This window comes from Protobothrops mucrosquamatus, unplaced genomic scaffold, assembly GCF_001527695.2.
Source record: "Protobothrops mucrosquamatus isolate PMUCROS unplaced genomic scaffold, P.Mucros_1.0 scaffold1765, whole genome shotgun sequence".
Taxonomy (NCBI): Eukaryota; Metazoa; Chordata; class Lepidosauria; order Squamata; family Viperidae; genus Protobothrops; species Protobothrops mucrosquamatus.
This window is the reverse complement of record NW_015387905.1, coordinates 5,945-32,662: the sequence shown is the minus strand read 5'-3', so window position 1 is coordinate 32,662 and position 26,718 is coordinate 5,945. Positions and strand designations below refer to the sequence as shown.

At 37.1% G+C, this 26,718-nt stretch overlaps 1 protein-coding gene across 1 annotated transcript; it reads left to right on the top strand.

Annotated features, from left to right (window-relative positions):
• The first annotated feature begins 618 nt into the window (after nucleotides 1-618).
• Nucleotides 619-21,343, top strand: LUC7L3 (LUC7 like 3 pre-mRNA splicing factor). Its single transcript, XM_029285491.1, has 11 exons — nucleotides 619-860; nucleotides 5,953-6,019; nucleotides 7,119-7,158; nucleotides 7,350-7,494; nucleotides 7,944-8,018; nucleotides 8,105-8,209; nucleotides 11,614-11,775; nucleotides 13,426-13,703; nucleotides 13,903-14,063; nucleotides 19,072-19,212; nucleotides 19,318-21,343. Exons 1-11 carry the CDS (start codon nucleotides 762-764, stop codon nucleotides 19,569-19,571), a joined length of 1,527 nt encoding a protein of 508 aa, XP_029141324.1. The 5' UTR covers nucleotides 619-761; the 3' UTR covers nucleotides 19,572-21,343.
• Nucleotides 21,344-26,718: the final 5,375 nt, after the last annotated feature.

Genomic DNA, 26,718 nt, shown 5'->3' with positions numbered 1-26,718 from the left:
TTTTATGATTTAAAAGGCTGAATTTAAGTTAATAGTTAATACATGTGTTCAGATTCTGACTTACAGTTCTTTCTTTTCAAACTTTTGCTTTAATATTTATGGGGTGGTGATGTTAATTATCTATATGCCTCTCTTATTTTGAACTCTTCTGGATTGAACCTTGGTGTCCCTAGGGAGCAAATTATTTAAGTTTTATGTGAAGCAATGTAGGATTTTTCTATAAAGGTTTGAAGAACGTGCGATGCAAAGAACGAAAGCTACACTGTGTATTTTTCAAGATCCTGGTAAAGTTTTGAAATGCAAGATTTGATTTTTCTAAATAATCCCAAATCGGCAAATAAAGGCGGGTCGTAAAGAAGGGTATGAGTAATCAGCATTAAAACCTTGTCTGCAATGTCTAAACTTCTTGTTGGGCAATCTGTGTTACAAAACTCTGCAGAGAACTTGTTTGGGCAAATCTGTGATATGGTAAATAGCTGCCGGTTTCGTCTTGTCCTGCAGATGAGAAGGGAAAGTAATAGAAGACCAGCCGCGCCCGTTCCATAGCGACGCGGACGGCTGTACAGACGCCTCGCGAGCCCTTGACAACAAGCCCCGGGGGCGATTATGCGAGGGAAGCGCAGTGCACTGTGGGAAACGCCCGGGCTCGAGGCTGCCGCCATTTTGTCTCTGTCACTCTCGGAGTGGCGCGGCTGCAGCGTTTTGTCGGGGAGTGGAAACAGTCGAGGCGGTAATAATTGGGTCGGTGACGGAGAGGCACCATGATTTCGGCAGCCCAGCTTTTGGACGAGCTTATGGGCCGAGACAGAAACCTCGCCCCAGATGAAAAGCGCAGTAACGTGCGGTGGGACCACGAAAGCGTGAGTGTTGCTGAGCTTGGGCCTCCGCTGTCCTTTCAGGCCTCCATGCTCTCAGTCTGTTTCGGGAAGAAAGAAACTCGGCATAGTCCTAAGTTTGCCTAGGCGAGCCTAAGATAGGAGGAAAGAGGACCCGGACCCGTTTTAACTGAGAAGTATGGCGTGGAAGAAAGCGATTAAACGGGTTGGAGGGCGTTAGGCCTCTCGAGGGGAGAAAGATGTAATGGGGTGGGAAGGGCTGTCTTCTCCAAACGACGCGGCCCTGAAGATGGAGGACGAGCCAGGCAACGAGGCCCGTCGCGCACCATATATTGAATCGCCGTATATTGAGACACTGTATGTTGAATTATTTGTAGTTTGGAAATGTGGCGCCTAAGACCGCGGGGTGGAGGAGGAGGTGCGCGCGAAAAGAGAGTGAAGGTTTTGAAGCGTGCGAGTCAAGACTTTAAAAACCGCAAACCTTTTCTTCTATTGAGGGAATGTTTTTTCACAATCGTAAATCTTTTATCATTCTGCGTGTATTTGCCACATTTCTAGTTCAGAGCAGAACTATATGATTTGCAGAGAACAAGGACATAGAATCATAAAGCATTTAATAGGGTTAAAGCGGGGGGAAATTATATATATGTTATAGCTAAGTAAAAAAAGTAAAAAAAAATATGAAAGATAAAATAAGTCAATAATCAAACAAATACCAGAATTTCATACCAAGGAGGAGCACAACATTTTTTCATACCCATTATGCCACTTGTGAGGGTTACCTCAGAAAATTCTCAGATGACTCTCTTGAATTAGGGAAAATGTTTCTGAATTTGAGATATTTGTACAACTAAGTTATAGCCTACCATAGAATAATAGAAAAAAGATAACGTTTCACTTAAGAAATAACCCACGCATTTATTTCAGCATATATTGAAAAAATGAGGTACTGTGTCTTGAAGTGATTTATAATACTAAATACTGATAAATTATATTGAGTTCATTGAGAGTTATTTCCAAGCAAGTGTATGGAATCCTAACTTTCATTGTCTCAAATGAACCCAATTTGAAGTATGACAGCATTTGCCTTTATTTGTTGTTCAAGGAAGTAGAAAACTTAATAAGCAGTGAAATACTTGCATAAATTCTTGTAGTAGCACTTCTCTGATTCAGAGTGTTGATTAAATTAGACTAATTAAATTTAAATTAGTTAAATTATCTAATCCTAGTAGTTTTGAAGAAAATTTACATGGTTTTAAGTCCCCATTTTTAGACTTAAAACATTAGACTAGATAAATTTATGGGTTTTTTAAAAAAAATCAGTATCTGGAATATACTGATTTTGCACATTCTACTATTTTGCACATTGAATTAAAAAAAAAGTCACATTGCTTGTAACTGCTGTACTACCTATCTCATCATCTTTTCTTCCATCAAGTAAGAGGGAACGTGCATGTTTATTTTAAATGCTTGCTAAAGGTGTCATAAGGCTTTGACTTTAAAACTATGCCATTCAAGTTTATCAGTACATCAACAAATAATCAAAATCTCTAAAAATATGGAAATATTACAGCTTCTTCACAGAATTATATAATTGGAGGGGACTTTAGGTCAACTCTGGGAATCTAGATAGGGTTGAGCAAACTTCAGTCCAACTACCAAGATGAAGTTACTTTGGTTCTTGCTTGGACTGATGGCTCCTCATCAAAGTGCATACTATTATCTTCATGTGGTGTACCAATTTTGCCCTTTCCTGGATCAGGAGGCACTGTGCTCAGTCATGCTTTGATCACCTCCTGAGTGGGTTCAGGTAATGCATTCTACATGGGACTGCCCCAAAGAACATCTAAAAGCTTGAATTAGTCCAGAATGCTGTAGCATAAGCAATTGTAAATATGTCTTCACTTTTTTTCATATTACACCTTTGCTTCTCAAGCTGCACTGGCTTCCAATTTGCTTCTGGTGCAATTTAAGGTGCTGGCTGTTACCTCTAAAGCCCCAATGGCATGGTGCCAGGGTATTTGAAAGACTGCCTCACTTCCATCATTTTTTACCTATCCCATTAGGTTGGGCAGGAGGGACATAGATAAATGCATATGGATTGCCAAGTGCCCAGATCGCAATCACATGACTGCAGGGGTGCTGCAATAGTCATAAGTTCAGGCATGGGTTGTAAGTCCATTCAGCACTGTTGCAATTTTGAATAGTCACTAAACGAATGCTTGTTAATCAAGGATTACCTGTGTGATAGCACTGAATAGTCATTGAAGTTACAGCAGTTGCAACGCCCACATGGTCACATGATCAAAATTCAGGCACCAGGCAGCCCACCCACTCTTATGACTGCAGAGGGACTTCAGCTCCCCCCCCCCACATCATCTCTCTCCATTTGGTGCCCTGCACAGCAGCACTCTTTGACAGCACTGGGGCTGAAGTAGAGGCCTGGGCCTTCAATAGTTTCAGCCATCCACTGTCCCTGAGCCTTTACTTTAGCCCCAGTGCCACTGCCTGGAGATTCTGTTCTCTTAATGCAGTGGCTTTTTTTAGCAGCTGTCCTTCACTGTGTGTTCATGTTAAACTTGTGGTTGATAAACACACCCAGATTCCTTTCTCAGCTGCTACTTCTAAGCCAGATCTCCCTTATCCAATAGTTAGGCTTTACATCTTTCCTTATTCAATACTTAGGCCTTATATTTCTCCCTGTCAAATTCCATCTTACTGCTTTAGCCCATGTGAAACTTCACTGATTTATCTACAGTTTTACTGGTCTACCTATTTATTTAACGTGATTAATTGGCTTTTATAACACTAGTCATACTTAGAGATGTAAAATTTCCAGAAATTTTGAAGCCATGAGAAAAAAACATTTTTCCTGTTTTTTCTGGAAAAAATAGACATTTTGGAAAAATTGGAAAGTTCAGTGTGGAATAGTTTTACAAATTGTGTGAAATGTAGTGTATATAAAGTATTATGCTTGCAATAAAACAGATAACCACCCCCCTTTCCCTCAAAAGCAACAAAAAAGCAAGAAATCATCAACATGCAAACCAAACTGGAGCCTTTTCCCTGCAGTGCCCTCTAGTGGCACGAATGCATATTTCTCTTGTTTGAGAACTGCATAGAGAAAAATAGAGTGTTACTTGAATTGTATTTCAGGATTTGCTTGTCTTCAGCTGAGAGAGCTTGCAATATTTTAAGACTTTACAAAAAGTCTCAGAAATCTTCATTAAGGTCTTCATGTTATATAGTTTGAATACCATGTCATAGATATATTATTTATCATTGGAAAAGAACATATTCCACATTCCTTTTTTTCAATATTTCCGGGGGGGGAATGGCTTTGGAAAAAAACAAAAAAACAACAACTGGTTTTTCCCCAATACATTGTGCGATAACTCATTTAACACCATCAAACAACATCTGCCTATCCCTAGTCTTTCGGAAGGACTCAGTGGATGGATAAAAATGTCAAGTTCAGTCTAAACATCTGGCTGACTGTGCCATCAGTCATATTAATAAAAAAAATGCATACAATCCAGAATTGAGAAGACAGCAATAGATAGCAAATGCTGCCTCTGCAAAAAAAAAAAGCTAAAGAAACAGTGGACCACCTAGTTAGCTGTTGCAAGAATATTGCACAGACTGACTCTAAAGAACATGACAAAGTAGCAACAACGCTGCACATTGGAATATCTGCAAGAGATACCATTTGCTTACAAGCAGGAACTGGTGGGAGCATAAAATAGACAAAGTAATAGAAAATGAAGACGCTAAAGTGCTCTGGGACTTTAAAATTCAAACAGACAAGCATCTCTCACATAATACCCCAGACTTAACAATTGCTGATAAAAAAGACAAAAATCTTAGTGAACATGACAGTACCGAGAAGAAAAAGAAAAAAATGGGAAAATCACAAAACACAAAGACCTGTGAATAAAAGTAAAACAGCTTTGGCAAAAGAAAGCAAAGATAGTGCCAATAGTGATAGGTGTCTTGGGTGCAGTTCCAAAACAAGTGGAGCACTACTTGAATTCCATTGGCATTGATAAAATCACCATCAGTCAATTGCAAAAGGCAGCTTTACTTGCAACTGCTTTAGCCCTGTAATGATACATTAACACCATCAAACAACAACATCCTTGGAAAGGATTCAGTAAGTGGGGAAAATGTCAAATCTAGTCTAAACATCTATCCAGCTGAGTATGTGGCAAACCATAATGATGAAATTCAGTCAGAATCAAACAGTATAAGAATTATTAGCACAGATATAGTAATGAAAGTTGGCCTAGAGAAATGCACTACAGTTGCAATAAACCAGGGTAAAATCACAAATAATAATGGAATTGAAATGGTGAATGGCCAAATCATCAGGAGCCATCAGGATGAAGTTTACAAATATCTGGGCATTTTACAGTTGGATAACATCAAGCATGGACAAGTTAAAAATGTGTGTAGTAAATATATCCAAAGAATAAGAAAATTGCTAGAGATGAAATTAAACTATGGAAATATCATCAAAGCCCATCAATAAATGAATCATACCCGTGACACAATACACTGCTAGAATTATTAACTGGACATAAGCTAAAATGGATAATTTGGATTGAAAAGCAAGATAATCTATGATTATTCATTACATCCCCATAATAGTATTGATGGATTATACTTGCACCTCAGAAATGGATGCAGAGGTTTACTTCAAACAAACTGTTAAAGAAGAAAGATATGAATTGGCTGATAAAGACAGCCAAGAACAAGCACCAATGCAAGTTAAAAATTAGAACTTACTGAATGTACAGAACACAAACATGAATATCAGAGTTATGTAATAAAATCACAAATAGAATGTTGACAAGGAAAAGCATTAATTTCTACAAAAGGTCAAGGGTAAAATTGATAAAGATAAAACCAATGGGTTATAAGTGAATAATACCTTCCATTTCCAGTAGACGCTGCTATTCAGTAACCTGAGCTACTCTATAGAATAGTGCCTTAGATATGAGAGCAACTCTCAGTGCAGGGGGGGGGGGAATGGCAGTGGTACATTGTTGATATTTTTATTTGAGTAAATTTAATATTGGCAAAAAATAATTATAATCTTGTTCTTACGTTTCAGGTTTGTAAATATTACCTTTGTGGCTTTTGTCCAGCTGAATTATTCACAAATACTCGTTCTGACTTAGGTGAGTGTGTGTTTTCCCTTTATGCAGTAATTGATTTAAAATTCAATGCTAGGTATAACTTCTCTATGTCTTTAAAATATTTTAAATTACTTTAAAATCGATTAAAATCTAATTATGCAAATGTTCTTAATAGATTATATTCTAAGCTTAACATTTTAGAAGTTTGTTTATTTGTAACATGCATATTAGGTTTAAAGCAACAAAATGTAGTTTTTTTTTGTTTTGCAAATAGCATTTAGCATTAGCTTTTCTGTCTTTCTTTCACAGCCTTTCTCCATGTACGCTATGTTCTGATGGATTGTCCTATTCTTTGAATCATGCTTTAGATCTAACAGCCACAAAATTATATCCCAGACTTAAGATTTGATTCATCATTATACTAATTCATGATATGGAGATTGCACTAAATACTATGGCATACAGCTGTTTTATTAATAAATTGGTTGATTAATAAATGTATTTAAGAAGTTTATTATATAATAAAAATAAATAAAATATTAACTATAAAATGTAATAAATGTCTCAGTATAATATTAGAATCAATACATTGAAAAATATCTATTTCTGTATATATTCATAACTATAGTTTTATATCATTCTCATAATGTTGCAAGAGACTTTATTATAGGTAGTCCTCACCCTGCAACAGTTCATTTAGTGACTGTTTAAAGTTACAGTGGCACTGAAAAAAGTGACATAAGATCATTTTTCACTCTTACGACTTTTACAGCATCCCTACGGTCACATGATCAAAATTTAGACTCTTGGCAACTGACTCATATTTACAACAGTTGCAGTGTCCCAGATCGTATGATCTTTTGTGACCTGGCAAGCAAAGTCAATGGGGAAACCAGATTCGCTTAACAATTGTAGTTATTCACTTAACTGTGGGAGGTTGTAAAATGAAGCAAATTCACTTAACTGTCTTGCTTAGCAACAAAAATTTTGGGCTCAATTGTGATCGTAAGTTGAGGATTAGCTGTATTGTTTAAACATTGTGTTGCCAAAAAATTAACTTGCTTAAGGAAGAAGTTTTTGAAATTTTGTGGTCTTTGTTTTGCACAGTATTATTAATTATATTAATAATATTTTTTTTCAGGTCCATGTGAAAAGATTCATGATGAAAACCTAAGAAAACAGTAAGTATATGTGTAATTTTGCTTAAAAAGTTTCTAATAGATATAGCTAAAAAGAATCTCACTACAAAAGCCCCACCTAATATTAATTGAAATTGAATAGCTCATAGTTTCTTTATGTATCTGTTATGTATTTTGGTTAAACATACACTGTCTTTATTATTAACCTTCAGATACATTTTGGACATTGTTAGGTATGAGAAGAGTTCTCGATTCATGAAAGTAGGCTATGAAAGAGAGTTCCTTCGATATTTACAGAGCTTGCTTGCTGAAGTTGAACGTCGAATTAGAAGAGGCCATGCCCGTTTAGCATTATCTCAAACCCAGCAGTCCTCTGGTGTAAGTATAAAAATGATAACTAATTAACCATTTTGCATTTTTGAATTCACATTTTTTCACAAGTTTAAAGTAGCATGATGTCCTAGACAATACAGTATAGAGTTGCCTGGGGCTGTAGCATAATTATGAAAAATCATTTAATTTATTTAGAAAACTCCATTTTACTTATTACATGGGCAACAGTAGTACCTCAGATTTACTGCATTGCATATGACTTCCTTCTAATTGTGCTAAATTTATGAGAAACAGATTAATATGAAATTTTCAATTGCTCACCTAGAATCATTATCCCCAGCACCTCTCGTTTCTGAATAGATACAAATAGAACTATTTTTTTTCAGTTTATGGCAGCTTTGTATTTAAAATGAGTAGTGCAATAGACATAATAACGATCAACAAAGCAAAGGACTGTTTTATTTGGATAATGATGACCTTTTTATATTTAGCAGGCAGCAGGACCTACTGGCAAAAATGAAGAAAAGATTCAAGTCTTAACTGATAAAATTGATGTACTTCTGCAACAGGTAGAATTATCTTAACTATATTTTTAAATAAAAGAAATATGTAGAAACCTAAATTGAAACTTAAAAGCTTTTTTGCTTTCTAATAGATTGAAGAACTGGGTTCTGAAGGAAAAGTAGAGGAGGCTCAAGGCATGATGAAACTTGTTGAACAGTTAAAAGAGGAGAGAGAACTGCTCAGATCTACAACTTCAGTAAGTAAAGAGTCACAAAAAACTATTTTGCTTTAAGATTAAAAACCATTATCAGATGAAATCAAATCTTAGCTATTTAGTAAAAAAAAGATTTTTTCCTAAGTTTATGTAGAATGTTTATGTGTGTGTTTTATATAAATATTTTTATTCTTCATAAATCAGACAATTTTTATATAAACTCCAGCAAAATAATCTGGCAGGTATTCTGTAATGGATGGGCATGAGATGAAAAGACCGTATAAAAGTAATTTAAATTTTGTGACAAGAAAGTAATAATTCATAGATTAAAGAAACATGGAATCAATTTCAAGATTTATTATCTCAAATCCCATTGAACCTACTCACGCTAGTGACATAATTTCCTTCCAAAATATTCTGGAATTTTTCTCCAAATTCAGATGGCTTCTTTTTTACTTGGTTTTCTTCTCAGGCTTAGCCAAGCTATTTTATTTTTGTTTTTAATATATAGAGGTAGTCCTCAATTTAAGACTTACAATTGAGCCCAAAATGTATGTTGTTAAGCAAGACAGTTGCTGAGTGAATTTTGTCCCATTTTACAACCTTCCTTGCCACATTTGTTAAGTGAATCACTGCAGTTGTTATAAGTAAGTAAAATGGTTGTGAAGTGAATCTGGCTTCCCCATTGAATCTGCTTCTCAGAAGGTTGCAATAGGGCAGCGGTTCTCAACCTATGGGTCGCGACCCCATTTGGGGTCGATCAACCATTTCACGGGGGTCGCCAAGCAAGGCTGTCCGCCATTTTTTTCCCCTTTTCTGGCGGGTGCCTTACCTCCCTTGAGCTGGGCCAGCTGGTGGTCGGCCTGCTCCGTCTCTGCCGCTTGCCAGCTACGCCTCGGCCGGCGCAGGGGGCGGAACCACGCATGTGCGGTGCTCCCGGGCAGGGAAAGTCCTCGACTTACGACCGGTTGGGTAGTCCTCGACTTGCGACCGGTTTAGTCCTCGACTTACGACCGGTTGTGGTCGCGGCATTAAAAAGGTTGAGAACCACTGCAAAGGGGATCACGTGACCCCCAGAACATTGCAACCATCATAAACATGAATCAGTTGCCAAGTGCCTGAATTTTGATCATGTGACCATGGGAATGTTGCAATGGTCATGTGAAAAACGATCATGTTACTTTTTTCATTGCCATAACTTTTGAGCAGTCACTAAACGAACTGTTGTAAATCAAGGACTACCTGTATTTTATTCAATTATGTTTAACAAACATTATCAAGTAATAGAATAACATATATCCACGATGCATAGAGAAAAAAGATTCAGAAAATGCAAATAAAAATACTGAGAAGTAAGTAAGTGTTTGTACAAATTGGCCATATATGGTAAAATATTACCATACTATGGTCCATTGCTATTGAGATAAGCAATAAAAAATTGATAAGAATTATGATTCATGCTTCTGATGTTATTTTAACTTTGTTTTTTAGGTTATCTAGAGTTTTCCTATGTTGGGCGATTATTATTTTGGCTGTTAAAATTATATAATAAGTTCCTTATTTTTAAGCTTGAGATTTGGTCCTATAAATGCTGTAAACTAACCTCTGGAAACCATTCAGTTTTTTTTTTTTAAAGTAACAGTACTAATGTCTCCCAAAATTTTATGCCAGGATGGTATAACTTTATTGCATGACCACCACCAATGAAAAAAGATCTTTTTAAAAATAATCTCTCCAACATTTGGAAAAATAATTCTGCTATATATGTGCCAATCTAACTGTAGTCAAATGCCAGCAATGTATAAACTTTCACTGCAGTTCTTGAAGCTGAAGTAAATTTACCTGATTTCCATAATTCCAAACAATTTGTCTTCTGAAAGGATTTACCATGATCAGAATTCCATGATTCCTTTAAACCAGTGGCTCTCAACCTGTGGGTCGGGACCCCATTTGGGGTCGATCGACCATTTCACGGGGGTCGCCAAGCAAGGCTGTCCGCCATTTTTTTTTGTCCGCCATTTTTCCCCTTTTCCGGCGGGTGCCTTACCTCCCTTGGGCTGGGCCAGCTGGTGGTCGGCCTGCTCCCTCTCTGCCGCTTGCCAGCTACGCCTCGGCCGGCGCAGGGGGCGGAACCACGCATGCGCGGAACCACGCATGCGCGGCGCTCCTGGGCAGGGAAAGTCCTTGACTTACGACTGGTTGGGTAGTCCTCTACTTACGACCGGTTAAGTCCTCGACTTACGACCGGTTGGGGTCATGGCATTAAAAAGATTGAGAACCACTGCTTTAAACCATGGTGTGGATCTCTTATTTCTAATTGTAATAATAATAAGTACATTTTTGAGATTGTTCCTTTTGGTTGTTCTAATTAATTATTAAATTCTTAAAATTGGAATAAGGCCAATGAAGTAGAATTCATGCAGATTGCAGGTACAGCATGTCAGGTTTTTCATAGCACTAGTATACAAAGCATATCTTCCCTTCAATTATTGTCTCATAAGTGGGTTTTCTGTGGCATCTTTGTAGGAACCTAGCCCAATTTGCTATGATTGGACTTGGATTGTTTCAAACCATAGTGCTTTTCACAAAAATCCTGAAAACAGCAATAATAGCACCGAAAGAGATGGGCTCTCTTGTTCCCATCTCTTTCGATGGTGCTATTGCTGTGTATTCTTTCTTCCAAATCTCCCGACAGTCTGCTAATTGTTCACCCTCATTCCTGCTGATCTTGAACTTAGCTGGTGCAGTCCGCCCTCCCCCCCCCCTTTTTTTTTTTTTACATTTTAAGCATATGGAGAGACTAATGCCTAGCTTTTGGTTACCACATTTTGGAATCCCTGAATTTTAAAATACTTGAATTGGTATATGCTTATATTATGGAGATTGACTCTTGAATGAAGAGTCAAATACTTACTGCTGTTGTGTGGCTCTTCAAATTAATGCCTGTGTGTTTCTGATTTCATGAGACTAAAAGAAATATATATTCTGTATTGTGTTAGGAACTGCTGAAAATGCTTATGAGCAAAATTTCCGTGTCCTTTGTTCTTCTGGACATCTTCAAATGGTCTATAATATATCTTCAAAAATGCTTTCAAATTGGCTCACGCAGTAGAATTGAACATGAAGATAACTTCTTCATAGTTAAATATCTATTGTAGGGGAGAATTATTATGTAATTAAAGTTCTTATGTTTAGGGCCAGCAAGCCCCAATAATATGCTAGTCATGTTCCTAGGGAAATTATTTTGAATAACTTCTGATTTACATTTTTTATGTGAAATTTTAATTTTTTGAATTCAAATATCAATTCATAAATAGGACATCTGTTTTGTTGTAATTTTAGAGCAAATTGAGAATTTTAGAGCACAGAAATGAAAAAACTGACTTCAATGCTTAAAAGAATTTGAAATGTCCCTGCATTTATTAAAAGATATCTTTATTTTCCAGACCATTGAAAGTTTTGCAGCCCAGGAAAAGCAAATGGAAGTTTGTGAAGTCTGTGGAGCCTTTTTAATTGTAGGAGATGCACAGTCCAGAGTTGATGATCACTTGATGGGGAAACAGCATATGGGCTATGCTAAAATTAAAGCTACAGTAGAAGAATTAAAAGTACGTTGTGCAATTTTTTCATGAATATACAAAATAGAATGTGTGTGTGGGGAGGTATATGTATGAAACAGAATGTGTTGCTCATTGAAAATTCTGTTTGGACTAGTGATTATTGCTAATATCTAATATTTCCGATATATAAAGGTAAGTCCTCAATACCAGTTGGGACTAGAATTTCTGTTACTAAATAATGCATTTGTAAAATGCATCACTTAGTGATGCTAATCTCTGCAGGCCCAGTTGCCTTTGTTAATTGGAACTCACTGTTTTTAGGCAAGGAACTTCCTGCCAGCTTCCCACAACCAAAGTCAGTGGGGAAGGCAGTAGGAAGCTGCAAGTTCCAGTCCCACAAGCGGGTAATTGGCTTCAGTTGGATGGGGGTGGGGGGGGAGAGCATGGGGATGCAGGGGAGGGCCAGGGAAGGATGTAAAGGGGTGTGAAGATGGCCAGCACAACACGAATGCGGAAGGGTCGAAGTAGGATGCGTGGGTGTGGGAGACATAAACCTGCAACCTGCAACCTTCCCTGTCAGCATCCCTATTGATTTTCTTGGGAATTCAGTGGGGAAGTTTGTAAACGATGATCATGCTTGGCAACCAGTCATAAGTCCGAATGGATTGCCAAGCACCCAGGTCATAAATCAGGTTGGCTGCAGGGGTGCAAAGATAGCTGAGGACTGGTTGTAATCACCATTCATTCAATACCTCAGTCACGGTCTGAATGGTTGTAGGTCGAGGGCTACCTATGGGGGAATGCCATTAGGAAAATTGTTTTCGCATACACTACTTTGAATATTCAACCTCGGGCCCTTGTATATAGGTGAATTCTGTATACTGTACTATACATAGAAAATTCGTTATTTCCATTTTAATCATATTCAAGAAAAGCTGAAATATTCAGTATCAGGAACTGTTTTGAAATTTTGAACATAAAAATAAATTGTACGCTGCATAAGTTGTGAAAACCAGTCCAATAGAAATAACCGGGCTTATATATATATTGGTTCTTCAGAAATAACTATTTACTAAAGTAACAACAAACGTTCGCACTATTGTATGAATTTGAACCTATTCAATCCAGACTATCCCATATGAAATTATCTTTTATCTCAAGATTCTGTGTATGAGAGAGCGTGAGTGTGAGAGAGAGAGATTTTGGACATCTTGCATAAGATCCACATTACGACTTTTTGACATAAAAGGATTGTGTGATTAATTGACAGGATTCCAACATCTTATTTGGTTGACTGACTTCTGTATGCAGAGTTTGTAAATATAACACAAGCAGGAACTAAATAATTCTTATTTCTTAAGACTTTGATTATGAAATCTAATACAAATTTTATCTTTGTATTATTATTAGAATTGCAAATCTGATAATGGAATATGCTGGGTTTGTATGTCATATACAACCTTGCACAATGCTAGAATTATGATGGTGTGCCTCTGAAAAATAGAAAAATTTTCCTTGTTACATTTAAATTCAGAAATTTTAGCTTTGTAAGCAATGTTACATCAACCTATAAGCCATGCCCTTTTCAGCTTCTTTAAAATTAAAGATAAAGACATTATCTTTAATATACTGTAGTCAAATTCTGTACTGTAGTCAAATTTTGTTCTGGTAACATTTTGGGCAAATTCCTTTTTCAAGGAAAAATTAAGAAAAAGAACTGAAGAGCCTGAACGCGACGATCGATTAAAAAAAGAGAAATTAGAGCGAGAAGAAAGAGAGAGGGAACGTGAAAGGGAAGAAAAAGAAAGAAAGCGACGACGTGAGGAAGAAGAAAAGGAAAAAGAGAGGGCTCGTGACAGAGAAAGACGAAAAAGAAGTAGATCACGAAGCAGACATTCAAGCAGAACTTCTGACAGGAGAGGTAGTCGGTCAAGGGATCATAAACGGTCAAGAAGCAAGGACAGAAGACGAAGCCGGTAAGTATCTAGGAAGTGGCTAAAAACATTACAGAGATAGAAAATGAGGAAAATACTGAAGTTTAATGCTAAAGTTTGGATGGAAACTGGCCTAAGAAGTAGAATCCAGTTTTCTGAGGACTTTCTAAACCGTCTTTAGATGACAAGTTTTTAAATTCTTGTGATAGATATTTAAATACAATTACATTTTTATTATTAGAAGTCGGGATCGACGCAGAAGCAGAAGCCACGATAGGTCAGATAGAAAACACAGATCACGCAGCAGAGATAGAAGACGGTCAAAAAGCCGGGATCGGAAATCATACAAGCACAGAAGCAAAAGCAGAGACCGAGAACAAGAAAGGAAATCCAAGGAAAAAGGTTAGTTCATCTCAATGCTATTAAAATTGGCTGCAGAACTACGCTGCCTCTAGGTGGACTGGTGCTCATTTTCTCATAACTTTTTGAACTGTTGTAGCAAACTCTTGAAACAATTTTAATCTTATTCCTAGCACTGCCACATATTGCACAAGACTTAGATTGCAAGGTTTAAGTAACTGTGTCATATGTTGTAGCCTCTTAGCTAGCCAACAGCTAGCTTTTACAACGTCCCTCAACTTTTATATTCATCAGTATGTATATTTACTCAGTTGAATGTTGTGTTGCTATTTGTCCTCTATACAAATTTCATAGTACTGAAAACTATTGGAGGTATGGGATTTTGTGTGTTGTTTTTTTTTTTTTTTAATTGGCAACGGACACCTACAGCTGTTTATCTTTTTATCCAGTTTCACTTTCCTTCCCAGCACATCACTTTTTCCATCCTTGTCCATGGCATTCTAAAAAAAATATTACAATAGACTAATTGAACATTCTCTTGTTAAATCTTTATAAAAAATTAACAAAGCTGGTCGCTTTCCTTATGGTAAAGACTACATTTCATTCATTTCTTGAAGGCGTACTGTTCATACTTTTTCCAAACAAAAATAACATTAACATTCTCGGCATATAGTATAATTTAAAAGAAAACAAGTATAACTGTTTCTTTTTTAAAAAAGGTACTTTCCTCCAACAATGAACTTGTTAATGTTTCTTTCCAAGGTAGTTCTCTCAGTCTTGAGGTTAGGTGTGCTTACAATTTGCAAGTTTTTATTTTATTTTTTCAAAATAATTTAGAAATAGCCTCCTGCTTTGCCATGCCTTCATTATATATTCACTGTTAGCCCTGAGCTTTTTTTTTTATTAGGTTCTGTCTTGATATTTTGGTCATTTGCAATGCGATTCTGTACATATCTACTTGTAAGTAGACTCCACTAAATAAAATTGGGTAGACTTCAACTCTATAGATTACAGGCTTTAGTTGTGAGCAGTTTCATTTACTCATTGTGTAAATTGCTTTGTAATTGTTACATTAAACGTATGCAAATTTTGGGTATTTTCCTGTCATGTGGAATTTTCATCTTCAGTTTTTTTTTCTTCCGTTTGGGTAATAGTTAACAGAAACATAGCAGGTTACTTCACTGGATATAATTCTGTCTTTGCATTGCCTTCTGGTTTTGATATTGATTAAGCCAAAAAAATAATTGTTGTGATAATAATATTTTAATAATGGCTATAATTTGATAGAATTGTCTGCTATTGGTCTCCAGAATCACTGGGTTTGAAATTGGAGTTGCCTATTGCTTTGTATTAATCTCTATCTGGCAAAGAAATCAATAGCAACATTCTCAAATCTATAATGAACCAAAGCAGCAGCCACATGTTTAGTTGGTAATAGAGCCTTATCTGCATGTGGAGCTTGTACTAGAAGACTTTGCAACATGATACCAACACAATTTGTAAAAAAAATTTAGTAAAGATACTGGTGTGTTGGAACAATAAATGAGGCTTACGAGAAGGTTCTACTAGTTCTATTTACTGTAGAAATAGTAATCTTGATTGCATGTTTTACTGCTTCATTCCCTGTAAGTGAATTTTTGTTCAGAATTTGCAAGCATTGTCAACTACTTGAATTTGAACTGTTTCACACTTAATAAAGCAGTTAACAGTATTAATTGAACAAGACATTAGGTATCTAAATAACCTAATAATGGGGATAAGTGTTTCAGTTAGTTTCTTTTACCTGAGTTACTATAACTAATTGGCTAGTCTTAAATATGAATAGTGTGACCAACCCTTCTGCATATGTGTGATTTCTTCTCACTTCTGTTTTTCCACACCATACCCTTTTTCCAGCTTACTGTTATGGAGACATTTCCCAATAGATTTCCTTCCATGATTTTGTTCAAACACTTATTAGTCATTGCTATGTTAAGCTGTTTGAATTTATGTCCTTATTGCACTTAACTTTTATATACGTCTAGCAGTAGATTTTAGTAAATGTCATTGTATGCAGCTTTCTGTGGAACATTTTAATGAAGAAAAAAGAACACAGAAATATTCCCTTAGTTTTGAATAGGAGAACTGAAACATTAAGCAGAATTCTCTTTATTGGCTTACCTAAAAATATAACTTTATCATTGTTCCACACCACTATTCCTGCAATTTGAAATCCCACTTTATCAGAGCAGCTAATAGAAGAAAAATAAAGTCACATGTTGATGAATGGGTATGTTTATCTACTACTAAAATTGATGTCTAAACTTTTAACTGGGAAAAACAGTGCATTATAGGACAAAACCTGAACCAAAATAATCTCAAATGGGTGAACCTAGAGAAAGTGTCCAAAATCAAGGACCCATGACTCCTGTGGAATTGAAATTTGGCAAATTTTATAAGACATTTTATGACATAAAAATGATCATAAAGCATTAATGAAATACAAAATGTCACAAAACATTTCCTGTGGTCAACTCCTGATGTTTAACTGTGCTATACAGTTCATCATGGGCTACTTTCAAGACAGATACATCTTGAATATGTCCCTGAATTTTTAAGAACTTTTCAAGTACTTTAGAAGCTCTGCCATTGTTGAAGGCATTGAAGAATCTGGTATGGAAATATCTCTGAAATGATGGCCCAAGGGAATCATGCATTGTCTAATATGTGTATATGAATGTGCGAATTTTTTTTTAGTTTGATTAATTTGATAACAGGATTTGCATTCCTGTGTCTCAATTTGAACACCTCCAAAGAAATGATACTGGCATTTCTCTTACTTCATCAGATAGTTTTGACACATATAAGTTCTCATAAGCATAAATTTGTTTTCAAGGAATAATGTAAAATAATGTAGATACTATTTGAGAAGTAATACAGTCAATAGTCTGGAATTCTAAACTAGCTACTATAGATACACGGTTTTCTTATTCTAGATTTATCTTCAACCCTGAGGTTATTAACTCGTATACTTGACCAAAGGATCCTTTTCCATATGTCCAAACTCAAAGCAACCCTAAAACAGCTCCAGGAGACTTGTTCTATCCATTTTTGAAGGGCTGTTGAACACTATTTAATCTACATATGATAGAAGATAGGATCATTGAGCTGGCTGGAACTGCACTGGGTCTACATTTGACTGCTATTAAAGCAAAGATGGATCCATTAATCCAACCTGCCTCATACAATTATCACTACAAAGCAGACGAGTTTCAGTGATAATTGGACTTCTGAGGCTGTTTTTCCTTGAGGTTTCTGTTATTCCCCCTTTCTCTTAAGATTTTTTTGAAAGTTACCTATGTATTAAAGCTGTTTATAAGGTGTTTTTTTAGCAACAGAAATTGAAGCTTTTTAAAGATTTTTTTTGTTCCTTTGTGAAACCAGAATGTTTAATTTTTCTAGAAGCTTCACTCAAATAATAGTTTTTGTTCCCAGATCTTTATCAGTAAATAAATCCATCCCAAACAACTGCATATTCCATTTGGCCATTACAACATTTTTATGTGTGTCATGCTTGTAGAAAAAGGTGATTTAAAAAGTTCAGATATCTCAAATGCATTCTTACAGAAATATTTATTTAAAGGGATAATAATCTAACAATAATTTCTCATATGAAAACTTTCTTGTGGGCCTGTGTACTGAGCCTAATAAGAATGCAGTTTATAATAAGAAACAGCTAAATTTTATTGCCATTGTTTAGCCAGAGAACATGCTTGCTTCTGGCTTTACTAATTTTACTGATGATTTAACAACACTCCATGGCAAGAGTGTCTCCCATTACTCCCTAACATTTTGACAACTGCTTGAAATTGTTTTTTTAAGGACCCTATTTGAGTTCAAATTTCAGTTCAAATATGTCTGCTGAGCCATAACTTGTACATGTTTTGCATGTGAAAATTAGGGACAAATTTGCAAATAAGATGAAAATAGCAAACCTATTTCTGCTTTGAAGGTTACTTTTTTTGCTCCCCACAGTCATGGATTATTAAATATCAGCCTGATGGTGCATCTACACAGACTACTTTCTCTCTTCCTGGCAATGGTGCACATAGGGAGATACTCCTCAGCTGTTGGTGAGGTGATGGGGCATAGCAGGCAAATAAAGGTAAAAGAGATGGGCTGGGCTGTGGAAGATAATGAAGAGGAAGCAGTCACTAATAGTTGGGAGCTATACATGAACCTAGGGCTACTTCTGGGAAAGCTTGTCACCAAAATTACTGATTATTAAAACAATTAGCAATCTACTTGTTATTGCTCTGTAAAAATAATGTTAAGCCTAAGACCAGGGGTCTTCAAACTTGGCCCTTTTATGACTGGTGGACTTCAACTCCCAGAACACATGCTGGCTGAGGAATTCTGGGAGTTGAAGTCCACAAGTCATAAAAGGGCCAAGTTTGAAGACCCCTGCCTAAGACAGTAATATGCATGGCTGATTTAAATAGCCAGATTGAAAACTTAAACATCTATACGTTCCTAAGATTTATCTACATGTTAAGCTGTGCCAAACTGTTTTTGGCGTTTCTTAACATTTTAGAATTTCTAAACATTTTAGAAATACGGTCATTCTGTTCACAGATTATTGGTGTTGTTTCTTAGAAGCAAGTCTCAGGTAATACTTTGTTCCGGACTAAATCTAAGTGATTAAGTGTAAAACTTGGTTCATATATATTTTTATGCTAACTACCTTGAAAGTTGACAGTTGGGATTTGATAGCATATACAGTATGTAGCCCATGACTTTGATACAAACTAACCAACAAATCACTGCTTCCTGCAGTATAGCTGAAACAGTACTATCTCGCCTCCTTGTTATCCTGTCCACTGTTTCCTGAGCTCAGCATTTGTTCTTTCTGAAGGAATAACTCTTTAACATTTGCACTAAATTTTACAGCTAGCTGATATCTCAGCATGTACTTTTGCAACTATAGTTGATATCTCAGCACATACTTCACACCAAAAGAAATGTGTGTGATTACTGTGAAGTCCATAGTCGATGTCTTCTTTCATGGCAGAAAAGAGGGGATCTGATGATAAAAAAAGTAGTGTGAAGTCCAGTAGTCGAGAAAAACAGAGTGAAGACACAAGCATGGACTCCAAGGAAGGCGATGCTAAGAATGAGGTCAATGGGACCAGTGAAGACATTAAATCTGAAGGTGACACTCAGTCCAATTAAAACTGATCTGATATGACCTCAGATCAGACAGAGGTAAGTGCATTATTTCAAACTTTGATTAGGGCTTTTTGTTACTGTTTAACAGTGCAGCGTAAGTATGTACAGATGAAGATGGATCTAAGACAAGTAAGAAGAGATACTAAAGCAACCTCTGAAGGAAAACACAGTGTAGTCCTGCAAAATCTTTTGAGGTACATTGTTTTGTATCGGCTATTTTGTAGCAGATTCATAATCCCCTTTAGTGTGCCTCTTGGGAACCTATTTGTAATTATAGTCACCATAGAATTTAATTATCCTATTTTTATTTTTAGGGGATTTGTTATCTTTTTTAACACTTGATCTGATTTTGTAATTAAGTCCATATTGTGTTCGTGCATCAGAAACATTTATTTTAATACTTAATATTTGAGGCACATATTGGACTATTTTGTTTTTATATAAACTGCTAGTATTTCTTTGTCAAGGATGTTTCTAGTTTTTTTGCTTTGCCTTGCATTCTAATGCAGTTTGTTCTGTAACTCGAGAGCCAGTAGCATTGGATTGATGGAAGTGTAGGGTTTATGAATAATTGCAGCTGACTACCATACCTCACACAGCGTTGGTGTTGTGAGCGGCCCATGAAAAGCCAAATTAAAAATCAAGGATTCAGTCAAACTAAGCAGGTACTCATGCCAGGTACTCCTTTCTCTACCCACATCCATGTTTGAATGCTGTTGCCTGTAATCTTTACGCTTACTGTTGTGTGTTTTATTTACAAAAAGTGAAAAGGAATCTTTGTGAATATTTCGTGAAAATTGTTAACCTGATATTAACTTGATTGGCATTTTCTTTCAACTGTGTGTAGGGATGCAGTGCTGCCCAGAATTAGATATCTTTAAAGAGTATTAAATGCAATAAATACTACCTAATAACCGCCTTGTTACATTCAATGCATTTCAAGTCTTTAAGAGGTATGTGTTTATAATTTCCTACTGCGTAGGAGAATTGCCAGGCAGCCATGGCACACAACAATATATTATTGGCTGATACCAGACTTGGGAGGCAAATGAAATAAAGGCCAATGTTAGGAGCACTCAGTAGGTATATATAACTGGCAAGAATATTCACGTTGCTTTGTTAAATGGAACTCAATAAATCACCTATTTTTGACTTAGGAAGGATTTTTCAGGGTCATTCTTTTTAAAGAATAGACCTAAATAAAAGAAGCAGCCAGGCACTCACTTCCCTTACAACATAGCTTCAACACATCTCAGAACTGCTAACCAATTACAAAGCAAGCCTATGCATGTTTACACAGAAGTAAATTCCAGTGTGTTTTTATGGGCCTTACTCCTAGATAAGTTATGCATAGGTCTGTAAACTTAAGAGGTACAGTCCTCCAAGCACTGATGTTCAGTCTCTAATCATTCTTGCACCTGAACCTCCATTACATGAAGCTTCCCAACAGCACTGATTGGTGAATTATGCTATCATTTTGTCCTTATCGTCACTAGGGGCTTTAAGTGTATTACTTATGAGATTTTTGAAGGTAGAGCGGGCAGCAAGCAGGCAGTAGGAGTGACAAAACAAAAGTCACCTCTGTTCACATGATCTGACTCTTTCTTCCCAACATTTTTGCATTATAGGACAACCATGTGACAAGACTGCGAAGAATCCTGAAGACTGCTTAATATGAAGATCTGCTTTAAAATGAGGTGAAAGAAAGCTGTAGTGGCATAGAAAAAAATTAAAGTTCTGTTAGATTTTTTAATTAAAAAAATAATAATTCAGGACTGTTATGACATCTCAAAATACAAAGAAGTTATTAAGCAAGCTACTGAAAATTTAAGTCTTTTTATCATTTTTTTTTCTATAAGACTTTTAAGATGATAAAGCAACATAACCTGAACACGAGGCTTGCTCAGTGTTTAATTGCGAGTTTTCATTCTTGAACTACGAAATACGAAAGTAAATGTTTAGTATTTGTGTGACTGAGATTAAAACAAATCCCATTTTTACAGGCAAGCTATATATAGCTTCTTGATATATTCTAATGGAAATAAAGTATCTGAATTTCTGTTACACATTTTATTGTCATTGAGTGTTTAATATTAAATAGACTTCTTTCCATATAAGTGTGTTCTAGCTCATTCTTCTCTGTTCCCTATCCTCTGATTAGGAGAAGTTAGGAATTTTCTTAGAATTATTCAATGGAATATTTTTTTAAGATCTTACATAAAACCATCCCTCCTTATCAACAAAAACTTACAATTAACAATCATTAATTAAAAAATAGAAAAGTAAAAGTATAAACCAATAAAAAATTATATTTGTAGCTCAGGGTTGAAATATGGGGGTCCTCGGTGCTCTATGAGCTTGGTTATTTTCTTGCAGACATTTCATTAGCCAGGTAACATCATCAATGCAAATAATAATAATAATAATAATTCTCATTGTTGAGAATGAGAGGGTGAAGATCTTGTGGGACTTTCGAATACAGACAGATCGCCATTTGGAACACAATACGCCGAATATCACAGTTATAGAGAACCGAAGCGTACAGCTGATTGATATCGCTGTACCAGGAGATGCCAGAGTCGAAGAAAAAAAGAACTGGAAAAAATTATGAAATATCACGACCTGGCCATCGAAACTGCGTGATTATGGATGAAACGTGTAACAGTGGTACCCATTGGCATCGGGGTACTGGGAATTGTGTCCAAAAACTGCAAAATACTTCAAGAAACTGCAGCTTCCTGCAATAACTCCAGCAATGTTACAAAAAACTGCGCTACTCGGAACATCTTATATTTTAAGGAGATATCTGCTTGACACCTAGGATGCTGGTAGCAATCCGTGTCAACCATCAGCGCCAGCCAATTTGAATGTTCAGTTGACTGAGGTTCATGTTTAATGAATAAAAGATTAATAATAATAATAATAATAATAATAATAATAATAATAATAATAATGATAATAGAATTGGAAGGGACCTGGAGGTCTTCTAGTCCAACCCCCTGCTCAGACAGGAAGCCCTATAGCATTTCAGAAAAATGGCTGTCCAGTCTCTTCTTAAAAACTTCCAGTGTTGGAGCATTTACAACTTCTGGAGGCAGGTTGTTTCACTGATTAATTGTTCTAACGGTCAGGAAATTTCTCCTTAGTTCTAGGTTGCTTCTCTCTTTGGTTAGTTTCCATTGCTTCTTGTCCTGCCTTCAGGCGCTTTGGAGAATAGCTTGACTCCCTCTTCTTTGTGGCAGCCCCTGAGATATTGGAACACTGCTATCATGTCCCCCCTTGTCCTTCTCTTTGTTAAACTAGACATACCCAATTCCAGCAACCATTCCTTATATGTTTTAGCCTCCAGTCCCCTAATCATCTTTGTTGCTCTTCTCTGTACTCTTTCTAGAGTCTCAACGTCTTTTTTACATCGTGGTGACCAAAACTGGATGCAGTATTCCAAGTGTGGCCTTACCAAGGCATTGTAAAGTGGTATTAACGCTTCACGTGATCTTGGTTTTATCCCTCTGTTAATGCAGCCTAGCACTGTGTTGGCTTTTTTGGCAGCTGCAGCATACTGCTGGCTCATAGTTAAGTGATTGTCCACTAGGACTCTGAGATCCCCCTCAAAGTTACTACTATTGACCAAGGTACCACCTATACTGTACCTGTGCATTTGGTTTTTCTTGCCTAAATGTAGAACCTGACTTTTTTCACCATTGAATTTCATTTTGTTAGCTAATGCCCAATGTTCAAGTCTGTCAAGATCCTTCTGTATCTTAAGCCTGTCTTCTTCTGGAGTGTTGGCTCTTCCGGCCAGGTTGGTGTCATCTGTAAATTTGACGAGTTCCCCATCTATCCCTTCATCCAAATCATTGATGAAAATGTTGAAGAGCACTGGGCCCAGAACAGAGCACTGGGGCACCCCACTACACACATGTAGATGCGGTTCCATTGAACAAACTGCAACAAAACAAGCAAGCACCAAGGATCCCTCAGTATTATACACACTTTAGTTCTAGAATAGTCCTTAGCTTACAAATGCCTGACTATAAAGGTTCTTTTTCTTAACTAAACAGAACATCCACCTGTGGACCATGAGGAGGTTTCTCTAACTAATCTTAATACCCAAGTTGGTTGGAGGAAGGCAATATTCATAATCTGGTTTCTAAGTTGTTAGAGGCTTTGTGAATACATGCCAATACATTAAATATAAATTTTATGCAATAGATTGACCTGTGTATTGTTGATGAAAGTAACTTCAGCAAAAAGAAAAGGTTGCATGTGGAAGCATACTTCTTAGACTATTCTAAAAGACTACATGCCTATTGTACACAAGAGTAACATATCAATAATGCCTGTGGACGCATCCAATAACATTCAGAACACATTATTTATAATTGTTGAATGTTTGCATGTTTTATCTTGTAAGCTGCTCAGTGTCTCCTTGAATCGCGAGATGGGTGGCAAATTAATTTTGATAAAGAAAATTCACACAAATTATGGCTGCTTCAGCATTACAGTACTGTGCCTTCAGACTATATTTCCCAGAAACCTGTAGGTTGTATGACACACGGAACGTTAAGGGGTGTGTCCCTCCTTTCCCACTTCCCTCTGGCCCCTGCGTCCAATTGGCTGGTAGCAAAGGCACAACAGGTGAACAGCAATTGGCTGCTTTGGAACCAAGGCTGCAATTATAAATAAATTCCATACAATCAACCCAATATTAAAATGAAAGTTTAATAGTTGAAATAGTCAACTTTATTATGGAATGGAAAATAGAAAAGATTTTAATTTTTCAACAGAACTATTGGATTGAAGAAAAGATAAAGTAATATCTGAATTTCTAAGGAAGAGTAATTAAGCAAAACTAAGGATTTCTCCGCTACGTTTTCTGTTTTGTTATTCAGTCTTACAATCATTTAAGTTCAAATTCAAATTAATTAATATTTTAAATTAAAATTAACTGTTAAATTACTTCTCCACCCTTATTGCATCTGCAGGGACCCCACAGGTAGTCCTGTTTCAGGTAACCAAGTTTCTCCTGGGTAAGGAGTAACCAGGGGAACTCTTGCAGGGTCACTGTGAGGAATAATCTTAATATCTATCAGATAAAGTCACTCGACTTTGCTCATACTCTGGCTGAGCAAACCTCTTGGAAGTGACAAAGTCACATTTGAGCCTTGTTATCTGGGAAGAGTTTGAGCCAGTTGCTCTTGAGGAAGGGGACGTGGTCCTTGGGGCTGTGATTCCGGCCATTTGTGTTCACAATCCATGCCCCTCCTGGCCGGTTAAGACCTCCCAGAAGGTAACATGGCTGGATCCAGGCAGTTATTAATGCCTGTGCAGGAGGGGATGATACTGCCTGCCCCGAAGGAGGCACTGGTCGCCTTCTCAAGTGGCCATCTTTGGATCCCACAGTATTGGATAACCTTCATCTAGTCTCCAATCTTCCCTTTATACACAAGGTTATTGAAGGATGTTAGGTAGCTACAGAGGGCCCTGGTTGAAGTGGATTATCTGGACCCTTTTCAGTCTGGATTCAGGCCAGGGCACAACTCTGAAATCATATTGGGCACACTTGTTGATGACCTTTGGAGGGCTCGAAATGGAGGTAGCAGTGTAACCTTTCTGGCTTTTGGTACCATTGACCATGATGTTCATTTGGACTGGCATTGGAGGGTTGGCAGGAGGACACACTGGTTTACAGTGGTTCTTCCTCACCTGCAGTGTGAGGTGCCTCAGTGCTCGATCCTTTTTAGTATCTATTGGTATGGATTATGTACCATTGGTATGCTGATGATAATTACATATTTCCACCCCTAGCCAAATAAGTGATGCAGTTGCGATGCTGGCTGAGTGCCTGAGGGCTGTAAGGATCTGCCTCGGGAGGAACTGGCTTTGGCTCATCCCTGGCAAGTTGGGAGGGGTTGGGTTTTTGGCACCTCCTTGACCAGATGATTCTTCATCTTTGACTCTTCCTTGGTCACCTTCCATCTGGATTACATTCTATACCCTTTAAGACCACCCAGAAACCTGGGTTTTGTCAATGTAACACCTATTGCACAAGCTGCACTGGCTTCCAACTTCTTTCTGGATGCAATTCAAGGTGCTAGTCATCACCTTTAAAGCCTACATGGCCCAGGGCCAGGCTACCTGTGGAACCATCTGTCTAGGTTACCAGATAGATAGAGTAGGCACACTTAATCCCTTTTCCCAAGTATTGGGGGGGAATAGGAAGCATGACTTTTCCATGGCAGTTCCTGCCCTATGGAACACCTTGCCCCATGAGGTTTGGCAGGCCTCCACTTTTTTATCACTCCGTAAGGCTTTAAAGACCTGACTCCCCAAAGAGTTGGGAGATTAGATGATTTATTTATTCTATTTCTATAGCCGCCCATCTCAATTGCTCAATTTTTACAAATAAGGCAGCAAATACAACACATTTTTCTCCTTTTTCCTTTACAACAACCACCCTGTGACATGGGTTGGGCTGAGAGAGTGACTGGCCAAGGTCACCCACCTGGCTTTCGTGGCTAAAGTGGGACTACCTACTTTCTAGCTTGACACCTCATTAGTCCAAATATATTTGTGTTTGTGTGTGTACATATAAACACAATACAATTAAAACATTTTAAAACAACAAACATCCAAAATAAATAAAGTAGCCAAAATATTTGGCCAATAAAGTCAGAAAACGGCCCTTAGCACATTCAGAACCCTAGGTTCAAGAACACTGCCAGATTTTTAGAGCTTTACTAAAGGCTAACGGGGTTGGGGCCATTCTAATCTCCATGGGGAGGATATTCCATAAAGCAAGGACTATTGCAGGGAAGGCCCATGATGAAGGGCCAGTGCTAATCTGCATGATGGGCTGGTGCCAGTTTTTTCTTGTCATGTTTTAACTGAGTTTTATAGTTTTTACATTTTTTTTGTCTTAATTTTTGATTTGAAGTCACCTAGAGTTGGTTGAAAGACGGGCTAGAATTATTTTTAACACTAGACTATTGTTAATAAAAAGGATCAATAATGGCAAGAACACAAATGTTTTCTATGGATCTTTTCCTGGGTATAATCATACCTCGGTACTTGACTGCTTTGAAACTCATGGAATTTGGTTCTCAATGCATTTTGACGTGAAAATTTTGCCCCAGTGCTCGTTTGTTTGGTATTGGATGCACACTAGAACTTGTTAGTGTTGGCTGCCTTTGACTCGCTACCCTTTCCACACGAAACAAATGATGCCACATTAGTAACATGGTTTGTTGGATACTTGTTTTTAGTATTCGTCACACCTCCCAGAACCAAGTGTAAGGACCTACCCCACTTTGCATCTTAAGAAGACAGAACTCTTGGAATATTTCTTCCAATAGGCATCTTTATTAAGAGAAGATGGTTGCAGGCGTTCTAAACAGGACTTGGGGTGAAAGCTTTCCAACTCAAGATTTTAAAGGGGTCCCCCCTTTAGCCACCCCCATCACCCCCTTCTCCCAGAGACAGTCTCAGG

Excerpts from the sequence above, each read along its gene's own strand:
- LUC7L3 (XM_029285491.1), top strand. The coding sequence starts at position 762 with ATGATTTCGGCAGCCCAGCTTTTGGACGAGCTTATGGGCCGAGACAGA. Across the intron at positions 861-5,952 it reads TGCGGTGGGACCACGAAAGC|GTTTGTAAATATTACCTTTG; the intron begins GTGAGTGTTGCT and ends CTTACGTTTCAG. Across the intron at positions 6,020-7,118 it reads AAATACTCGTTCTGACTTAG|GTCCATGTGAAAAGATTCAT; the intron begins GTGAGTGTGTGT and ends ATTTTTTTTCAG.